This window comes from Moschus berezovskii, chromosome 23, assembly GCF_049115385.1.
Source record: "Moschus berezovskii isolate FMDL1 chromosome 23, NW_MosBer_1.0, whole genome shotgun sequence".
In the NCBI taxonomy this organism is placed as follows: Eukaryota; Metazoa; Chordata; class Mammalia; order Artiodactyla; family Moschidae; genus Moschus; species Moschus berezovskii.
In genome coordinates, this window is record NC_142482.1 from 21041332 (window position 1) to 21062552 (window position 21221).

General features: G+C 53.5%; 1 protein-coding gene across 7 annotated transcripts in view; it reads left to right on the forward strand.

The window, feature by feature from the left end:
- The window catches only part of ANKS1A (ankyrin repeat and sterile alpha motif domain containing 1A), a 177077-nt gene that overhangs the window by 133868 nt on the left and 21988 nt on the right, over nucleotides 1-21221 (forward strand). For all 7 annotated transcript variants that reach the window (XM_088831379.1, XM_088831383.1, XM_055407061.2 and 4 more), the window contains 2 exons: nucleotides 12555-12621; nucleotides 17777-17883. In XM_088831379.1, coding sequence (XP_088687505.1) covers nucleotides 12555-12621; nucleotides 17777-17883 — 174 coding nt within the window. The remainder of the gene's footprint in view (nucleotides 1-12554; nucleotides 12622-17776; nucleotides 17884-21221) is intronic.

Here is a 21221-nt window from a genome sequence, read left to right on the forward strand (position 1 = left end):
CAGGCTGCCTCTGCCACAAGAATCTGAAGACAGAAACCTCAGATGCGTTCAGTCCCCAAAGGGTGCTGGCAGAGCAGCAAAGCTATCAGATGCCTGCTCTGTGCCGGGCACCCTCCCTCTGTTATCGCATCTAATCCCCATCTCGTTCCTCGAAGCAGGTGTTTCTCCATTTACAGACAAGGTCAGGTAGGTTCATGTGTTTTGCCAAAGTCGCAGACCAAGGATAAAGCCTTGTTCTGATTCGGAATACTTTGCTCTATTAGACCACACGGCGTGGAAGAGCCCAGGCGACTCGAGCTGGACCTGAAGGGAGTAGTAGGGTGAAGATTCAGGGGCGGCAGCGGCCAGAGGCTGGGCCCCGCAGTGGGGTTCTTGAGTGGGACGTGGGGTGGTGAGAACAGTGGGCTGAGAGGCAGGCCCCACATCAGCCCCCAGCCAGGGCCAGGCATCTCAGGTTCGCTGTTGTCCGTGCCGCTGAGCGCTGCTTCCCAGCCGCACGCCAGTTATCCTCCACGCACCTGTCCCTCCTGCGGAGGATTTCCACGTGTCTTATCTTCCCTGATTATATTTAGGAGATATAAGGATGATACTTTCCTGATTTTTTTTTGCACTGCCTTTTGGGATTGGGGTTGGGGCAGGACACAGACTAGTTCCTAGCACAGGTTTTTTGCTTAGGATGACCTTGGATGCCCTTGAACTTTAGAACATGTCTCTGAGATTTAGAGGACTCTAGTTGCTTTGCCTCCATGTCCCATGGTCTGCCGGGGGAAGGGAAGGGGAGCAGGTGGACATCAGGGGACCTGTCTCAGTTAAAGTGCCCTGCTGTCCCTGTGCTCCCAGCTGGAGATCCGGGTGGCCCGAGGGTGGTTCACATTCACCACGTGCCCGATGCCATGAGTAGAAGCTGGAAGTTTGACTTGTGTGAGGTGGTCTCTGAGTTGGTAGTATGTAAGAACCCAGGACTTTGATCTGTAACCAGATGCAGTCATACAGCCCAGGCTGCTTGGCCCTGAACCACGGCGGTGGGTAAGGCTCTGCTCAAACAGGAACCTCAGTGCGGAAAAAGGAAGGGCTGGAAGTATGCTCCAGTCACCTGGGACTGTTTCCTAGGCCTCTGCAGAGAAGCCTTTTGGAGGAAGCAGCCAGAGAAGGGTTCTGTGTGGGAGTCTAGGCTTACTTGATAATGACAGTGGTCTGAGAATTCCTACGTGCAGAGCTCAGGGTATTGATAGCAGAGGCTAGAATCTATCAGACAGTGGTGCCAGCTCCACCCAGGAGGCTGTTTGTGTGGCCAGTCAGGACGATGGTTGTTTGGTTAATCACAGAACTCTGTTAAAGGAGGAAGTCATCTTAAAAAGAATACAAATGTTGTAATTTAACCCCAATGCATAGGTGTGTAGACTAGTCTTTGTGATGCTGGGGCTTTTTCTTTCTGTGTGGATCTGCTCATTTGGAATTCTCTGTCCTCTTTATTACATGGATCACATCTACAATAGAGGATTGATTCAGACTTTAGACTGAGTTTCTCAAAAGTGAGGCAAGCATTCAGCTACTTGTGAAACCCTCTGAGTACAGAATCCTTTTAGAAATTTTTACAGTTTGTTTCTCCAACAACACAATTCAAGAACACATTTTAAAAAATGAGTCTCTTGGAAACATCTACCTGGTCATCACTGAAACAGCTTTTTGCACTTGTTTCATTATTTCTATAGCGCTTGATTTAATTGCCTATTTCCATCCACACATATAACCATTTTAAACATTTTTGGAAATGATCCCAACTGGTTCTTAGTGAGCAGAACCCTCAGCCAGTGGAAGCAGAAGACTCCAGATGTGCTTGAGAGACTCCTGCCCCTGTGGTTGTGGGCAGCATTGGTTGATTAATGAGTTGCTAATTTGTTGCTCAGTTGTGTGTGTGTTCAGTTGCTAAGTCATGTCTGACTCTTGGTGACCCCACGGACTGCAGCGAACCAGGCTCCTCTGTCCTCCACCATCTCTCAAGAGTTCTCTCAAATTCGTGTCCATTTTGTCAGTGCTGCCATCCAACCTCCTCATCCTCAGTTCCCCCTTCTCCCCCTGCCCTCAATCTTTCCCAGAGTCAGGGTCTTATCCAGTGAGTCAGCTCTTCGCGTCAGGTGGCCAAAGTATTGGAGCTTCACCTTCAGTCCTTCCAGTGCGTATTCAACGTTGATTTCCTTTAGGATGGACTGGTTGGATCTCCTTGCAGTCCAAGGGACTCTCAAGAGTTTTGTCCAGCACCACAGTTTGAAAGTATGAATGCTTCAGCACTCAGCCTTCTTTATGATCCAGCTCTCACATCCATACATGACTACTGGAAAAACCATGCTGCTGCTGCGTCACTTCAGTCATGTCCGACTCTGTGTGACCCCATAGACAGAAGCCCCCCGTCCCTGGGATTCTCCAGGCAAGAACACTGGAGTGGGTTGCCATTTCCTTCTCCAATGTGTGAAAGTGAAAAGTGAAAGTGAAGTCGCTCAGTCGTGTCCGACCCTTAGCGACCCCACGGACTACAACCTACCAGGCTCCTCCATCCATGGGATTTTCTAGGCAAGAGTACTGGAGTGGCTTGCCATTGCCTTCTCCGATGGTTAAGCAAAATCATTAACAGGCTTGCAGGGTAGGTGTCACCTCATCACAGGTGACCATGTGATTTCCCCACGTCCACCTGTTTCCCCCAGATTTCTCTGAGGTAAGGGTTGGTGCCTGTAGCCCTCCTCCCTCTTCTCCCTCTCCTCGCTCTCCTCTGCTGAGTATTGTCCCTGGTCCTCCGTCTCTTGCCTGGTAGAAAGGCGTCACCTCCCTCACATGAAACATTTTGTCCTGAATGGAGAAGCAGCCTCCAGCTGAGCGTCCAGGATGTGAGCTATTGTTCACGCAGCATGTTCCAAACAGTTTCTGCCAGAAGGAAGAACCCCTTTCCCGCTGGTCAGTCGTTTTTTTTTGTTTTTTTTTTAAACAAAGGAATCTGGATTTTGATTAACTTGTTTTTAGGTGGAATTCTGTTTCCTCTGGAGCCAGATGACTGTGACTCACATGCACAAGCACCATCTAAGCTCTGTAAGCTGAAGCGGGTGAGGAAGGGCCTGCGTGGACTCTCCACCAGCCTCTGTGGTTTCACAAGGACTGCAGATGTTTCTCTGCATGAGGGAGGCTGACATCTGCTCAAGTGGGTTACAGAGCAAAAACTAAACGGCTCTTAGGCTCAACCCTATTTTCCCAAGGACTTAATTTAAGAAGGCACTGTAGTACCTCCTGCCGGGGCCCCGGGACATGGCAGGCCCCGAGTCTCCCCAGGACCGGGATAGACAAACACTGCCTCTGGAGCAGGAGCAGGTCTCGCCATCTGTGCTTGCAGCCGAGAGGACCTTGTCTTTCCTCCCAGGGTGACATCATCCAGGGAAGCCCACATCTTTCAGGCAGTGCAGAGCTTGCTCAGACTCGTGTCACGGTAAATTAACTCCGCATTGCAGCTCAGTTTGGAAACCAAACACTTGACTAAGACTCCTCATGTGCTGTCTCAGATCTTGACAGCAGTCTCTTATTGAGGTCTCCATTTGCCTTTGTGGAAACTGAGGCTTAAGAATGAGAAAGTGAAAGTCGCTCAGTCCTGTCTGACTCTTTGCAACCCCATGGACTGGACAGTCCACGGAATTCTCCAGGCCAGAATACTGGAGTGGGTAGCCATGCCCTTCTCCAGGGGATCTTTCCAACACAGAGATCGAACCCAGGTCTCCCGCCTTGCAGGCGGATTCTTTGCCAGCTGAGCCACAGGGTAAGGATGAGAAGTCAAGTAATTTGCCTGTAACAGTGATTGCCTGAATGATGATGAATTTTTTTGTTCATATTTTATAGAAAGAGAAATTGAAAGAAATGTTAAATGACTTATCCAAGATTCCACAACTAAATAAGTGGATTTTTTTTTTTTTTTTTTTTTGGCTTCACTGGGCAGCATAGGGGATTCTAGTTCCCTAACCAGGGATTGAACCCATGCCGTTTGCAATGGGGGCACAGAATCTTAACCACTGGACCACCAGGGAAGTCCCTTAAGTGGATTTTGAACTCAGGTTTCTTGTTACAGTGTCCTCAGTCCCACGTATTTAAAATTGTACTCTTGCGTTTTCCTAGAGTAGAAGCTAGGCCCTAAATAAGTTGAATTAGAAAGATAATCAGGCACTGGCCACATATTTCTAGCTCTGTGATCATGTTCTTTAAGCTAAAAGTTATTTAACTTTTCTGATGTTTGGTTTCCTCATCATTAAAATGGGAGGGGACTTCCCTGGTGGACCAGTGGTGAAGACTGTGCCTTACAAGACAGGGGACCCTGGTTCAATCCCTGTCCTGATCCAGAAACATTCCACAGGCCACAGGGCAAATAAGCCTGTGTGCTACAACTACTGAAGCCCACACGCCTAAAGCTGGTGCTCTGAAACGAGAGAAGCCACCGCAGGGAAAAGCCTGCACACAGCAACTAGGGGTAGCCCCCGCTCACTGCAACTAGAGAACGCCTGTGAACCCCGACAAAGACCCAATGCAACCAAAAACAGACACATTAAAATTTAAAAGCTTTAAATGGGATGGCTTGTACTCCCCCTGCCCACACCCCTGCCCCAGCTGGTAACACAGAGGGCACAGCACCCCCCTGAGGGAACCTAGCCCTGGAACCTGTCCACCCTGGAAAGCTGGAGTGTTAACAGCGTTGATCTAAGTACTTTCCAAGGAGAAGGGTACCTTGCTTGCTGTGAGCACCTGTCCTGATTTCCAGGATGACCTCCTGAAGTAGGATGGGGGTCACTGAACAAGCTCTTGGCATGGTGCACACTTCTTGCCCGTGCAGTATTCTGAGGGTGGCTTTGATCCCATTTGATTGATTTCAGGCAGTAGAGGATCCTAGCTAAGTATCCTAACATGCTGCTTATCGTGCTAAAGCAGCCCACCAAAGGAGGGATCAGTGTCTTTTGAGTCTGATTAATAAGAACCAGTTTCCCAGGGCCTGTTCATCCCTGGGAACGCTGATAATTGAGTTTTTAGTCCGGCAAGACTGGGGTTAGCCTGAGTTCCAGAAGAGAGAACGCCACACTGCAGAGGAGCAGGGCTGACAGCCTTTAACCCTGAAGCTTTGTGACTCGGAATAATGGTGAAGTCAGTCGGAGTTCCCACATTTCTTTCTCTTTGTTTCCTTTGCCTGTTGGGCATGTTTCTGCTCATTAGCATGTTGAGCAGAGCTCATTACAAATGAGGAAACTCAGACCAGCATTGGTCTTACCATTTATTATTCTCTGAAAGATTTGATCTTGAAAGAGATCTTTATCCCAGTATTTTATTCTGAAAAACTTCTAACATACAAAAAACTTGAAAGAGACTTTTGAAGAGTGAGTGGATGCCTGTATATTCACCACCTACAGCCTAGATTGCAATTAGATTTTGCTGTTCTTGCTTTATCTCCTATCTGTTAAGCCCTCAGTCCACTGAAAAATAGATGTTATATTGTGATGCATTTCAAAATAACTTGCAGACATCAGTACATGTCATCACTAAACATTTTAACATGTATGTCATTATCTAGAGTTTGGTATTTATCAATTTGAGGGGAGGTTAATGCAAACGAAAGACTTAAACCATGAGTCCACCTTTCCCTGAGTTTTGATAAATACATATATCTGTGTGACCCAAATTCCTTTCAAGATATGGGATATTACCATCTCACCAGGAAGTTCCCTCATGTCCCTGCCCAGTCAATCTTTACCCTTTCCTACCCCACCAGCAACTACTCTTCCTAATATTGGATGTTCATTCTGCCTTTTCTGGAACATTATATAAATGGAATTATGCAGTATGTGTTCTTTTGTGTAAAGCTTATCTGAAAGATTTTACTTAGTGCTTTAAAATGAATTTTGAAGACTCTATTGACTTCATTCAACTTCTATTTCACAGAGATAACTAGGAGTGGCAGACTGTAGGAGGTCTCAGGGCATCTGATGGATATTGGTAGTATATTTGTATTAAGTATATATAATTTTTTTTTTTTTTACTTTGTCGGTGTATATAATTTGGTGCTCAGAATTCCACATTCGTCTCCTCTGATGTTACACAGCAAGTGTTCCCCTGCAGGGTCTGAGTAGCTGATGGATACAGAAGAACTCCTTTCTCTCCCTGGCCACAGTGCTGAGGAAATCAATCCTGAGTGGGCGCGTATGGTGTTTGCTTTGGGCCACTTTAATTCGTAGCCAGACCCACAGTGCAGCGCGCTGCAGTGGAATTCAAGCTGTGGAAGAGCGGGACCAACAAGGGAAGGTTGCTGGTGGGAAAAGAAAAACCAAAGAAGGGCCAAGAGACAGGTTTCCAGCTGTCTTGAGAGGACTGCGCCTCTCTGAGCGGCTTCCTGCTCCTGGATAGAAAGTAGATTGCGTAAATTGGACAGGAACTCAATACATAATCCTCATTAATCTTTTAGAGTCTTGTCCCACTTATTAAAGCCCGTAGTTGGCGCATAACCCAGAGTTCTGTGGCAGCAATAATAAAGTTAATTGGAAACTAGGTCTCCCACCTTTTTTCTTCTTTCAGCAGTTTCTTGGAGCTTTTTAGTTGAAAGAGTGCTTGTAGAGGAGGCTGTCCTAGCACTAGAAGGTCACTTGGCAAGTCTCCTTTACTTTCCGCCAGGTGGCCGGTCTGGGGCATGGGCATTGGTCAAGGAAAGGGCCAGCTGGTAGTTGCGGGGTGCACGATACTTTGGGGAGCAAGGTGGGTATCAGCCACCCAAGAGGTGTGTAAAGAATAAAGATGAGAAGGGGAAGGGGAGTTGGAGGCTTAGATGGGGGTTAGACACACACAGGCTTTCATCTGAGCCTGTGTCCCAGACCAAAGGACAGGGACTTCAGAAATGTAACAGCTCTGTGGTCTCAGCCTCACAGGGAAAGTGAGATTGAAGAAGGGGGTGACAATGTAAAAGGGATTCAGATGGGGATACTATAAATACGGCAAAGGTCCAAAACCCCCCACATGAGCAGGAGACTAGCTGTGGTCCGTGGAGAAGAAGTGACTCATTGTTCGTGGGGCTGCCTGGGGAGGGACAGGGCCCCGCCCCCCCCGCCACTGCAGATACGCATTCATCCACTGCCGGCCGCTGCTCCCCTCCCCCTCCAGTCTTGTCTCCCTTCCCTAAACACAGTTGATAAAGTTAGAAAATCAGGACAAATAATTTACTTCAGTCCATCCTTGTCTTTCCAAGGCCTGGTGTGATTCAGTCTGGGGGGGAGAGGGGAAAAAATAACTCAGACCCTGGTCGGTGACCCTTTATCAAATGTGGCGAATCAAAGCCCGCTCCAGGCGGAGGAGCCCTGTCTGCTGCTGAGGGCGGAAGACAAGAGATGGCGATTAATTCTTATGTGCTCTCTGGGCTGGGAGGCGGCGGCGGCAGCATCAGGGAACCTCGCCCCGCGGAGCATTCAGTCTGGCATCGTTGGTCATCTGGTGGCAGGGGCTTGGGCGTCCGGGGAGGGGAGGACTCCGCCTGTGCTGCTGGAAATGGGGGGCAGGGCCGTCTGGCCTGGGGAGGGGGTCTGCCCCTGGTTCCTCCCACAGAGAGCAGCCTCGGCCCCTCAGGGTGGTGCTGTCGGTGGGGGATGGGGTGGGCGCCGGCGTCGACCTGTGGGCAGAACTGCAGCGTCCTCCCCTGAGAAATGGGGTGGCGAGTCCACTTGGCAGTGAGCTAGGCTGGGCAGGACTGTTGAGGGAAGGGGCCAGCTGGTAGTCGTGGGGTGTGAGGTCCCTGTGCCAGCGACCCAGGGAGGTGGGGAAAAGATAAAAATGCGGAGGGGAGTTAGAGAATCCAGACTGAGGTCCAGAGGTGTCAGGTGCCTTTCCCCTCTTACCGTGTTAGTGAGGCAACGAGGCTGGCCTGGGCATTTAACAAGTGGTAACTTGTTTGTCACCGGGTGCCTTCGTGTACCAGCTCTGGGCAAGGCGCCGTGTGGCCTCTAGAAGAAACAGTTAGAGCCAGGGTCCTCGCCTTTATTGGGCCTCTTGTGTCCCCGGGACACACCATAAAACAGCTAGTGGGGAAGTTACAGTGCAAGCATGGGGTGTCTCCAGGCCAGTAAAGGAGTCAGTCTTCGGGGCAGCAAAAGAGAGAGACGGCGTCCCCAGTCCTGGTGGTACAGGCCCAGCGGGACTGTGTGTTTCCATCTCACTGGAGGGCCCTGAGGAGCTGTCACTCATGAGAGGGTCCTTGGGAGCTGACAGCTCCCTGGGCAATAGACGGGAGTGGGGGTTGGGGGGATGTGTCTGACATTAGGAGCCAAATTCAGTTCCAGAAACACCTCCTGTCATGTTCCCGTTTGCCCCAAAAGGTAGAAGAAAGGCGATCCCTTTGCCTTCCCGCTCTCGGTGAGGCTCATCTTATGACCAGACTGATTCCTGGGCCCCGACGTTTTTGCACATGGAGCCCATACACATTGCCTTTGCTTCTCACCTGTGCCGCCTCCTAGAAGGGAGCCTCGCTGTCCTGAGGCTGTGGTCCTCCTCGGACTGCCTGTGCCCAACTCACCTCTGGGGCATAGAAGACCCAGCAAAGCCCAGGAAGTCCTTTCCCACCCCCCACCTCCCAGCGCTGTCTTCTCCCTCCCCTCACTCCCAGTGTCCATGGAAAAGCCTGGCATGATCTGAGTTGCTCCTGGCAGCCAGGCGATGGTGGCGGTGACGGGAGAGTGAACCTCTGTATATAGAGTGTGTCTTCCTATTACCAGCCTGTGGGCACCAGGGTCCTGTGTTCTGAACCAGCAGATGGGAGACGGCCTTGGCAGCAGGGTCCCTAGTGTGTGGTTTTGGTTGTTTGCAGACATACAGGGAACATATTTCATACAGCCCAGATAGGAGGAAAATAAAGCCTCAGAAAATTGGCAAGCATTTTTGAATAGATGAGTCCGTTATGGTGATAACTTTCAGGCTTTACTAAACACAGATACAAGCTCTTTATAGAGGTGACATGAAGTGCACTATTAAAGCGTGGCCATTTCCCACCTCTCTCCAAAAATGTCACGGATCCGAAGCAATAGAAAAAACCAGAGAATGTTGAACTGTTCTGTTCTACTCTGCCAGCCTCTTCCCCTGACATTCCTCCGAGGTGCAGAATGTTTCTGGGAAAACATTCTAATCAGATTGTTTTTTAACTCAAGCCTAAATAGTTAAACTACCCAAAGTGTGAGGATCAGAGCGGTATCTGTCTTCTGTGGCTGCTCCTCTTTGTCTGGAAATGACCACATTCCCCCTTTGCTGGTCCTGGGGCCCCGGGGCTATGGCAGGGGGAGGTGATGAGGTCCGGCTCCTCCTCACAGCCCGGGCTGAGGGCCTGGGCAGGGCTGTGCCAGTCTCTGCCCGCACGGACGTCACGGCCACTTCCCTCCTCGCCCTGTGCTCTCACCAAGGCTGGAAGGGCTCCTGGGCTGCAAGTTGTTGGGAGAACTCTCAGATCCTCTGTAAACTGGAATCTTCTCAGCTGGCCTCAGCTACCGCAGTTCACGAAAAACAAAGCGCACTTTCTAGGTTGGATGGCGTGGTTCTGAGAGTACCCTGTGCACCTGCTTGCAGACTGAAGCACCCAGCAGCTGGGGAGGCTGGACTTTTCCTGGCCACATGTAGTTGTCCTGAGGGCGACCCCTGGGGCATGCAGGAGGAAACAAAGCAGAGAGGTATCCAGCTCTGCTCTCCCTGACTTCAGAAGGTCCTGTGGCAGAATGTCGTGAACTGGGCGACCAGGAGACACTGACTGTACAAGCCAGTTGGGGCTTTGGTGTTAGGTGATTGATTATATGATAATCATGAAATATGTGATGTAGGTGACTTGACTTTATTTCAAAAGACACCTTGGAGTCACCTTCCACTTGAGTTTTTCCCGCCCTGACTGTGTGGCCTTGGGAAAATAGCTTTTCATTGTTGGTATTAGCTAAGTGGACACCTGGCTTTTCTCAACAGTCGGTTGCCTCTCTCACCATGAGCCGGGCCTGGTGGGTGGAAGGGCAGATAGAACACTCTGGATTCCATCCCACCTGGTGTTTGCTGTGGTGGTTCTCCCACATTCACCCGCTCAGGGATCCCGGCTGGTAGGCCCATTCCACAGATAAGGACCCAACACCTCATGGAAGGAGGTTTCCTCACCTTAGCAGCCTCCTTTTCTCCTGTAAATGCAGAAAAGGAAAAAGAAGGCACCTTGGCAGATCTCTATTGAGTGCCTGCTCTTTGCTCAGGTTTGAGGCTTCTGCAGTCTAATGATCGGTGTGTCATTAAATGCCAGGTTGGGCCTTAACGCCTGGGAATAGGAGAGCAGTTTATCTGGAAGGTAAGAACTGTCTTCACATATCCCTAAGCGTTTTCTATGGAAGAGGAGATGACATTAGGGAAAAAAGTTTAAATCTGTAGAAAGACAAATGTTATATATCTTGGTGCTTTCTGCAAAAGGGGCAAACTGACTGGGAGAGTTAGCCAGGGCCCCTCCCTGGGAGGTCTTTGGTCCCATTAGACTAAAGACTAGAGCTGGGATTGTATGAGCTGTGAGGTCCCTGCGGCTAACTCCAGATTCTGTGTCTGGAAGAGCTCTCAGGAAATAACAAGGAATTACCTTACAGACGTGCTTGGGTTCAAAGGTGTGTGCGGAGCAGTATTCATTGTAGCGCTGTCCTGTTTAGAAAGAGAGACAATTGGGAATGCCATACGCGTGCCTCCTCTCCGAAGACTAGTGAACACTGGCTGACTATACCGCATCTGTTTAAAAAACGAAAGAAGTGTTCTTTTTGAACTGTGGCAAGAATTCCAAAATGTATTATTAAGTGGAAACACCGAGCTGCGGAGCTGCACACTTGGAACAGCTCTGTAGTGTTGGGCTGGTGTGGAGTACAGTCACATAATTGCTTACTTGTGGGTCGACCTAGGAGATGCTTGAGAAGCTGGTTATGCCGGTTGCCTCCAGAGAGAACTGTAGGCAGCTCAGACACGGGGGTCAGAAAGAAGCCTTTCTTTGAGTAACCTTTTGCTTCTTTTGAATTTTGAATCATGCAAATTATTACTTGTACAAAAATAAGTAAAACTATGTTTTAAAACTTTGCTAGATCAGAGCGCTGTGGACAACAGAAGGAAGTGGAGAGCAAGCTAATTTTCATTGAGCGTCTACTGAGAGCCAGGTCTTGAGCCAGATGCACTTGGAACAGGCAGGGCCAGAGAAAGGGGTGCTCTGGGGAGCGCTGGGTGGGAGGGGCCTTCTCTTGGAGGGGCGCGGTAGACCTGCTTCCCATGCCAGCCTCTGGGCCGCCCGGTCGATGAGGTTTGCCGCCCCGGTGAGAAGTGTTTCCTCTGCTTTCGTAGAGCTCGTGGCTGGAGTTCATGTGCGCATTAACAAGCAGTCAGGGGACTGCGTGCCTGCCTGAGCCAGCAGGCGTTTCTGTGGTGGAGGAAAGACCTTCCTGTTCTCTGGCTGCCCGGTAGAGGAGGTGCTTATCCCGTGTTGTTCAGCCAGGCTCAAATGTGCTGCCTTTGTCTGCCAGCTGGAGGCTGGCTGGAGAGTTGTTATTTTTCTGACTGTCAGACCTAAGGCTCTTTACTTGCACTTAGAGGAAAAAGCATCCACACCCTGGTACAGAAGGTCTTTTTTCCTTTCTTTAGAAAAAGAGTGGTGAATGAGCTCATTATCACCACTATGCTGGGGGCGGGGCGGTGGGGGGGGCTCCTCCGCCTGGTCCTGCCCCTGGCCAGGTTTCCCGGAGCTGGGAGGGGGCTTGGATCTGGCTCCGGGTGACCAAAGCCAGATGGCTGGGACAGGTGGTCCGCATGGGGGAACGATGCTAGAGACATCTGGCTGCTCAGAGACCAGCTCTGTGCTGTGGTCCGGGGGAAGGACAACTGTCTGCCCTCTTCTCCCCCTAGCACGGAGCTGTGTGCAGGATTGCCCACCTCCAGGGAGCAAAAGCTCCTCCGTTCAGGGTTATGTGCCCATTCCAGGGGTCTGCTGGTCTGAGCTCTAGAAAATGTCCCCACACCTCAGAGCTGGTGGTCACACAGTAGCAATTATCTGTTCGGTGCTTACGAATTGCCAGGCCCTGCCCCAGGTGCTGGGGGTACAGCCCGGAACAGAGCTGGCACAGCCTTCGTCTTCATGGAATTTAGATTCTAACAGGAGCAGTGGAGGGGTGCCTGCCCTGGCCTGCTCTTGCACCCTCTACCCGGTCTCCACTGGGTCTGGAAAGGCTGGAGGGTGGGGGAAGTGATGTATAAATTGCCTCAGAAGGGAGGCTCTTGGGAGTTTCCAGCAGCTGAGCCCGGATTGTTACCCTCTCACTCCCTTCAGAGCACGTCTTTAGACCCTCGGGGGCAGGGGCCAGAGAAGAGCCTTTCTTGACCTGAGTGTGAGCTCTGAAACCTCACAGGTCGGTGCTGGACCTTGGCATCATCTGAAGAGTCCGGGAGGCCTGCCCCTGCGCACGCTGCTGGTGAGCTGGCAGTGTCTGACTTGAGCCTCACAGCCTGTCTTGTTCCTCTCTCTCCCATCTCAGATTGAAAAGATCATGAGCTCTATTGGAGAAGGGATCGACTTTTCTCAGGAACAGCAGAGGATCTCAGGTACCGTACCACACAGCCACTTCCCCCCGCGGGATGCAGCCCTCTCACCCCCTTCTGGCTCAGACATTTCTCTGACCCAGAGGACAGACGTTTAGGGGTGAGAGAGGTCAGCCCAGACCACGTCATGCTCGCGTCTACACCACCCAGCCAGCTGTGATTTTAGGAGCCGTGACTCCTTTTGCATAGAGGAGGGGAGAGTGGACAGAGGCATCTTAGGCTGTCTGTGAGGAAGCTCAATTTTAAAAAGGGAACGACCGTCACTATTATTTTCTAACCATGGGCTTTCTCTGGTTGGCTCACTGAGGGTGCTCCTTGAGTTGGTCCCAGCCTCCCGGGCAGCTCTGCCTCTCCCCGGGAACGTGGCTCGGGCCCTCCTGACCCATGATGGTGGCAGTGCCCTGGCGTGGGCTCTTCACCTACATGGCCTGGAAGGGCTGGATTTGCTGCTCCCTCCTCGTGTCTGTTTCTCCATTTTTCCATTTATTCGTCATGTTTACTTCAGAGCACTGTTACTTGGGGTATTCTTTTCATTTCAAAGCCCTACAGGTGAGCTCTACGTCTGTTTCCTTTGTTTGAAACAGAGGCACTAGGGAGGCCCTACCTGAGCTGTTTTCCTGGTGATGGAGTTATGGTTACGCAGCTTGCTCAGGTGAGGTGGCATTCTGACGGTGCCTCTCAGCATCTCTCACAGCCTCCCCTTAAGCCTCTGAAGGCGCTTTTGCCACCAGGACACCTGGGCGGACAGCAGCTTAGGAGCTGGCCCCTTCCCATGATCAGGGAAGGCTCCCTCTGCACTTAAGGGGCGGCTTCCTTGTTCAGTCGGGAGTCTCTATCCAAGACTAACCTGTGAGCCCAGAGTGGAATGGGCCGTCCCCACATGGGCCCCTGGCCCTGGCAGGAAGTCTGGTAGATGATGGGGCAAGCGTGCCCCTCAGCGAGGAAGCTGCTGCTGAGGCCACAGGCCTTGTGGGGAGCCTCGGCCCTGTCTCAAAGCCTGATTGCAGATGCATGTGTGTCCAGGGCAAGGTACTCACTCCCTCTGAGCCCACAGTTTCCTATCTACGGCATTTGGATAGTAGTACTTAACCTCTTTTCATTTGTTAAGGATAAGTAATACATACAATTTCCCTTTTCACTTTCACACATTGGAGAAGGAAATGGCAACCCACTCCAGTGTTCTTGCCTGGAGAATCCCAGGGACGGGGGAGCCTGGTGGGCTGCCGTCTGTGGGGTCACACAGAGTCGGACACGACTGAAGTGACTTAGCAGTAGCAGCAGCAATACATACAAATACTTGAGGTAAAGCGGTGCTTGTTTTTGTCCATGAAACAGTTACTTCCTCATATTGAGAAATCCATTGGGTTCCTCGAGCCACCCTCCGTTCAGCAGCCCTGTTTCCCCTGGGCTCTAGCAGAAAAGGCCTGATTGGGTTGGGTTCATCTTTACCAGTCATGATTACCAGTCATGCGGGAGGTCTGCACACGTGGCTCTTCTGGCTAAGAGTTTGTGGCTCTGTTTCGTGGCACTTTAATACATACAGTCCGGGGAGCTTAACGGTGGTCTTCAGGCTTTGCCAGGAGCAAGTGTTTATTGGGGATAATGTTTAGGACTGAGACAGATGCTGTAGCCATTTTCAAATCTGTGCTCTAGGGGCAGCGGGGATGGCTTGGCTGCAGTCAGTTCAGTTGAGGCCGCTGTCCGCTTCCCTGTGCCCCTCTGCGTCTGAGGAGCTTACATCAGTTGTGTGTGCTCGAGAGGTTGGCACAGAAGCAGGCTTTGCTTTGGTGAATCAGGAGACGCGACAGCCCTTCTGGAAAACACTCTTTTGGAAGAGACCTTCTTCTTAGACTTGGTGACAGTGAGCCCTTTCCTTGCCCTGTGGGCCCCACCCTCCAAATCTCACCCCCCATGAACCCACATGAATGGCAAGAGATGGTCCGGCTACCCCACTAGGTTTCTGGGTCCCAACACACAGTGTTTTTAGTAGCACTGAGTAGCATCCTCCAGACCCCAGCTTAGGAAAGTTGAGGGTGAGTACACAAAGGTGGCCACCTGAGCAGAGGGTGCATCCACCCACACTGCAGAGTCCCAGCTTGCAGTGTCCATGGGGTGGCCAGACTGAAGGATGGGGTGGCCAGACTGAAGGATGGAGTGGGGCTCTGGCCTGCCTGTAACTTCTGTCCGATGTGTCAGGGGGGAACTTTCCCCAGGACTTCAGGGAGCACCAGCCTTCAGCTAAGCCCCAAGTAGATTTCTTGTTCATTTTGAATGGTCAGCGTCAGATTTCAAACTGTCCTTGGTTTCTGGATCTAGGAGAGGAGACCTGGGCTCAGGGGTCTCCATTCCAGGAGGAGGAGCAGACTCACAGGCAGGCAGCCCTTAGCTGAGCAGGGCGTTGCCCGCTGTGACTGGTTTTGCAGGGGATCGAGTCCTGAAAGCTGAGACCCCAAGATGGTGCTTGAATCTCACTCTTATTTTGGGCCGTGGGCCCCTGAGTGGCTGGCACTGGAGCTGGTGACCTGAATCCCTGATAGGCCTGTTTGCCAGCTCGTCCCACTGTCAGGAGTCCAGGGAGGGCGGGCCTTTCCCCGGCCCAGCCCACTCTGGCTGCTTTCACCAAGGGCCTGTGATGTCCAGGCAGTGAAAGAAAACGCTTGACTTTCTTCTGCTGCAGTCAGCCGTTTCAGTGGTTGAGTAGGTGTTCAAGGCGGGCTGCTCCAGGGGCCCTGTGTCCCGGGAGAGCAGTGGGCCAGCCTGCTGGGGGGCAGGTGTCTCCCAGCACGTTTAGAGGGTGGTGTGTGGTCCCCGGGCTTGGGTCTCCGTCCATGTTACTGTTTCTGTCTCTGCGGCTGGACTGGGGGTTTGGTCCCAGTTTCCACTTGTCCTTGGTGCCCCTGTGTCGGGTCCTCCTCCCCCTGACTTTGACCAGCCCGCTGTGGGCCTGGCGCTTCTCTGCTGGGTTTTTTAAGTTGTTTGGTCACACACCTGAGAACTCTCAGTTGTCCTGTCCTTATTTTGTCACCTGTTTCGGTCATACCTCATGGCTTATCTTCTTGGCAGAGAGGCACAGTCATTCCTGAAGTGATGGGGGGGAGATGTGACTTCATCTATAGGCTGTGCCCTCAGGAGAGTGTCACTCCTCTGTCCCCTGTCTGGCTGTCCTAGAAACTGTTGGCCAAAACTGTAGGACGTTTCTTCTCGGTTCTCCCTGATCAGCTGTCTGCAGCCCCTGGAGCTGGAGGTAAAGTTCGGCCGTCTCTGGCTTTCGTACCTGTGCACGTTGGCCAACAGCCGATACTGGAGAATCTGTTGGAGAATCCGTCCTTTTGCTCCCGTGCTGGTAGCTGCTGTCTCCTTCTCCCTTGGTGGCAGCAGCAGCAGCAGCGTCTGCCGCGATGTCCGATCCCTGATGTATTTTCCTGAGCGTGGCGGGGCGGGGGGAGGGGCGGGGAGGAGGGGGAGGGCCAGACATTAGGAGAGTGAGCAAGGACTGTGGAGCTGGCAGCGGGCAGCGTGGAGCCCAGGAGCCTTTAGACAAAGCATTCTGCTGCGGTTCTGGACGCGTGCACAGCCACCAGCAGCAGGCGGGACTACGGCTGCCTGTCCAGGGGATTACGAGCAGGAATGAGTCACCGGCCAGGGGACACTTGATTTCTGCGTGCCACAGAAGCCCACTGCTGAGGTTCCTGGAGCAGACGGCCCCTCTCTGGGGCAGGGGGGCCCAGGCTGCCCCCAGACTCAGCATCTCGCAGAGCTGCTACTGTGTGCATCGGGAGACCGGCCGCCAGGGCCCTGACCACCATCTGTTCTGCAGAGGACAGAGGAGGGGGAGCCTGGGACAGTGGGTCACCAGGGTCTCCTACCTAAACCACGCCCCTTGGCCTGCCCGCAGGGGCAGAGAGTGCTGGGAACACCAGAATGACTTTCACCGGGTCAAGACTTCTCCGGAGGTGACATTTTTGTAGTTGGTTCTTTTTCCTTCTTGCATCTCCTCTTGCCCATGAGAACCGAAGTGGATGGGGTTAAGGTGATCAGCTCCCAGCATCCACGGTCTTCCAGGAAGGGCTGAACTTTTTTCCTCCCTGCACTCGCAGGCTCCCGGTCCTACCCGAGGAGCAGAGCAAATGAGGTCCTCCCTTTCATGTTCATCCTCAGAGGAGGGGGGCAAGCCCCAGAGACGCTGGGAAGACAGCTGCCGCCTTTATCACTCGGCCAGAGAGAGAGCAGCGCCGAACGGGAAATAGGCTCGAGCCACTCAGATGACAGAGGACCGCTGCCTTTCTCTGTTGTGTTGGGCTGGGTTTTGTCTTCTTTAGCTGAGAACTGGATCTGCCCGGCTGCTTTCCACCCAAGCAGGCTAGTCACGGGAACAGCCTCCGTCGGAAGAGGAAGATGAACGCCCACCCCCCGCCGCCCAGCCCCGCCCTGGAAGGCAGCCCTGCGGACAGCGACCTGGCCCGGGAGACGGCCCGCTCGCCGGCGGCCAGAGTGTAGTGGGGTCCTGGCCCCCAGCCCTGGCCCATACGCCGCCCGTCCCGCGCTGCCCAGAGCCTCTGCACACGAAAGGCCGGTGGCCATGGTTTGCTTGTTCCGGGACTGCTGGGGGAAGACAAGTAAAAGTCTCCTTTCTCCGCGGGCCGGGGTCCTGCTTCTTGGGCTGCATGCGCTGGCTGCCCGGGGCCGGGCGCCGAGCCCTCGCTGTGCCTGTGTCCATCCGCTGCATGAAGAGGCGCGCTCGCCCCTGACTGGCCTGGGCTGCAAGGTCGTGGGACTGGCCCCTCGTCCCCCGCCCCTTCTGGGGCCCGTGGGGACGGACTTTGTGAAATTCCTGCGTGCAGGCGGACAAGCGCCGACCCGGAGAGCCTGGGGGCGCGGCTCCCCTGGCCCCTGGGCTGCGGCCGTGCAGGTGCCGCGCGGCCCCCCGGGCAGCCAGACCCCGGGGGGCGTGGGAGTGGGCGGCGGCCACCCGGTGCCCTTGCGCCACCCGCGGAGGAGGGGCCGCGGGCCCGGCGCTCGCCTTCCGCCGGTCCCGAGTGTGGCTGCTTCGTGGTAATGACGATGGTGTGGCAGTGCCATCTGTCTTCCTCCGAGTGCCGCTGCTACCGCCTCAATGGTTTTTCCCTTTTCAAGCGTCTGCCGATTCCTCTCTCGTCAGGTGCGCGGCCGCTGGAACAGAGCGTCGGGGAGTGGCTGGAGGCAGTGGGGCTGCAGCAGTATGAGAGCAGGCTGCTTCTCAATGGCTTTGACGATGTCCGCTTCCTGGTGAGTGCCCAGCCCCGGGTGAGGCCGCTCCCGCACCCCAACTGTACGTAGACCTGTGTCCCAGGCAAGAGGGGCCGCGCGGCTGAGACCCGGCAGTGGCCAGCGTGGCGCGGCATTGTCCGCACTGCTCTGGGCACACCCTGTCGGGAGAGCTCTTTACAAGTTCATGTCGGAGAAGTAGTGTCCTGACACATCCCTTGGTCCACCCCTGTCTCCCTCTCAGATCCCGGGTCTCAGATCCCAGCCAGACGCCAGAAGCTCCCTTTGTTCCCTAAAACTACTGTCAAGCCTGTGGTCACTGAAGTCAGAAGGTCTCTGGCAGGAAGGCCTGGAGGCGGGCTGGTGGCCTCATGGGTGGCCCAGACGGGAGGCTGAGTCAGGGTGGGAAGGATCGGCTGCTATACTGAGGCATAACTTTGCACTCTTCTTGCAAAACACAACAGCCCAGAAAGAAAGAAAAAGCCAAGTGTCCTCTCCGTGGAGCAGGGGCCCACCAGGACCCTGGGTCCAGACCAGGGCTCCCTGTGTAGGTCCAGGAAGCAGCTGTGGGCGGGCTGCCCATGCCTGACCCTCCTCGGGAAACCCTCCCCAAATGTGCTCACAGGCGGGTCGGGTGGGGGCTTCGGCTCAGGTCCTCGGCGTGCCCGTCGAGCACAGTGGTGGGGACAGAGCTGATGCATCCTGTTAGCACTCTGGGTGCAGGCAGGCGCTCACTGACTCTCCCAGCAGCCCTGAGGTGTGCACTCACGTCTCTGGGAACTGGGTGGGGCTAGGACACGAGCCTGGCACTCCGGGTCTGAGGGTCCTGCTTCGCTGCCATGCACACAGCCTGTTTCTTACTGGTGGCTGAGGGGAGTAGGAGTGGTACCTTTTATATGCTTGAAGTTGTCTTCTTGCCCACTCTGTGTTGGGAGCTGGTTTGAGGTTCCTTCCTTCCTGGTGGGCCTGTCCCGCCTCTCACGATTTCCGGGGTGCAGTCCCGAGTGGACACTGAGGTGCCTCCACTCCCTGAAGCAGATCCCTGACCATGCTGCCCTCTCGGCTGCTGTGATTGAGGGTGGTGGTCAGCGGACCCAGGGCTCCCCCTGCCCTTTCCTGTCCAGCGTGGGTCTCTGTGGGGCTGTCACTGACGGGGTGGCATTGGGCACCTCCCAAGTAGTGGGCCACCCAGGGAGCTGGCCCAAGGCACCGCGGGGGACCCTGACTGGGATAGCTTACCTCACCAGACTGTCTGTGTCCCAGGACAGATAGCGAAGGCTGCTGCATGCCACCCTTCCCAAGCCAACTTGAGGCCAGTGATTTTTCAGCTTTTAAAAATACTGGGTTTTAAAATAGGTTTTTTTTTTTTAAATTGAACTGAGTATATTTATGGTTCTTATAACCTAATCCCTGACTTACCAGGTTCCTTGGGGAAGGCCAGCAAACCCAAAACGGAGGTGAGTGTTCAGCCAGTGAGTGAGGGCACTGGGCCCTCGGTGCCGGCCGGTGAGGGGCCTTCCGCCTCTGAGCACGGCCCTTCCTCAGACTGGCCGTCAGGTGGGCGAGGGAGGGTGGCCGTGGGTGTCCCCTCCCTGTGCTGGGAGGCTGAGCTCCTGACTTCTCACCCCTCCTTCTGCTGGTCTGGAAAGGCTAAGGTCCCCATTCCTTGAGTATAAAGACTCCTTCAAAACTGCTTCTCTGCCCCTCCTTGTTCTCCAACCAGAAAGTAGCTGGGTGGGCACCTGGGGAAGGTCTGGCTCTGGGCCAGACATCCACGCACTATGCAGGGCCTCTGTTGGAACGCGTCCGTTCTGTTTGGGAAGGGGCTCATTGAGGGAGGCCCGCAGCTCACTCAGTTCTTCCAGGGCCTTCCAGGCCTCTCCTGCTGCCCTGGGGGCGAGCTGTTCCCCTCTGTCCTCTCGGTTCCAGAGGGGCGGCTGGCAGGCAGGAAGGCTGATTGCACCTCAATCTAGCGTGTCACTTGTCAGGCCTTCAGTGGCCTGAGTGGCCATGCACAGTATCCTGGGTAATTGCATGTAAGTTGCCAGATGGGCTGCAAGGCTAATTAAGTTTTAGTAACCAGAAAAGAGAGGAAGAGAACACATAAGAAGGGGGCGTTTTGTTTAGAAACATTCCCTCGTTGCATACGGTACAACTTACACCGTGTTAGCTGGTGGCATTATCCCCATGTGGTTTGGTTTTCAGTAGGTTGTAAATGTTTCCCTTTGTTGTGAAATGCCCTGGAGACTCTTCTACAAGATGCACAAGTGGCTCCCAGGAAGCCAGCCAGGCTCTAGATGTAATAGGAATGTCTGAGACCAAGGGCTGCTATGGAATCTCCCTGTGATGGGGTCCTCTGAGTTGTGGGAGGAGTCTAGGGCGTTTGTGAGAGTCACTCGGCTCCCTCTCAGGGTAGAGGGGACCTTAACACCACGTGGTATCATCCTCTCCTCTGTGCTCGAGGTCCTTCCAAATGAGCTCTCCCCTTTTCCCAGTGACGGGCCCTCCACCTTGCAGAGGTACAGCCCTTTCATGGTCTGCATCACTCAGGCTGGTTTAGACCATTCTTTATATTGAGCCAAATCTGTTTCCTTGTGACTTCTGTCCCTGGGCCCAGGTTCACTTTTGGGGGCCACACAGAGCATGCTTAGGCCGTGAGAAAATGGAAGAGCTCTGTCACGGCCTCCTGGGTCCTGTCTTGTCTAAGCCCAACTCTCTCTTTGTTTTGGCTCTTCCTCCTGTGCTGTGAGACCTGAGTGGGACGCTTGAGTGCTGCAATTTGAATTTGATTCACTCTCTCTTGCCCACAGCGGGCAGTGGCAGGGCAGCCGGGGCTGCCAGGCGCCCCCAGGGTGACGGGGCTGACTCCGACGCTGGAGCCAGGGCGGAAAGTCCAGCTCACACATCTGCCGGCCCGCCCACCGCACTGGCTCCTGCATCGTAGACAGTTCCATTTGTTTTACCACAAATCTTGCCCATAGGAAATGGGCTTTTTCAGGAGAAGGGAGGAAATGCATTTAATCAGCACGGAAAGGTAATTGGTGGTTGGCGAGTGTGCAGCTCAAGCAGGCTGGTGCAGGTCCGGTTTCTGGGACTCGGCCTGACCTCCCCTCACTTAAGTGTCGTGGAGTCAGCGGCGGTGCACCTCATGCTGGGGTCAGGTGGACGTTCAGAAAGGTTCTCAAGACTGTCTGATGTGCGGAAACATTCACCCTGAAGTGCCGAGTGAAGAAACTGAGACACAAAAAACTGTGCAACATGATCTTAATTTCAAAATAGGAAGCCTCTCGAAATGCAGGGAGTAAGCCAAAAATGTATTATTCCACTGTTCGTTTTCTCAGGCGGATTACGGCTTTGTT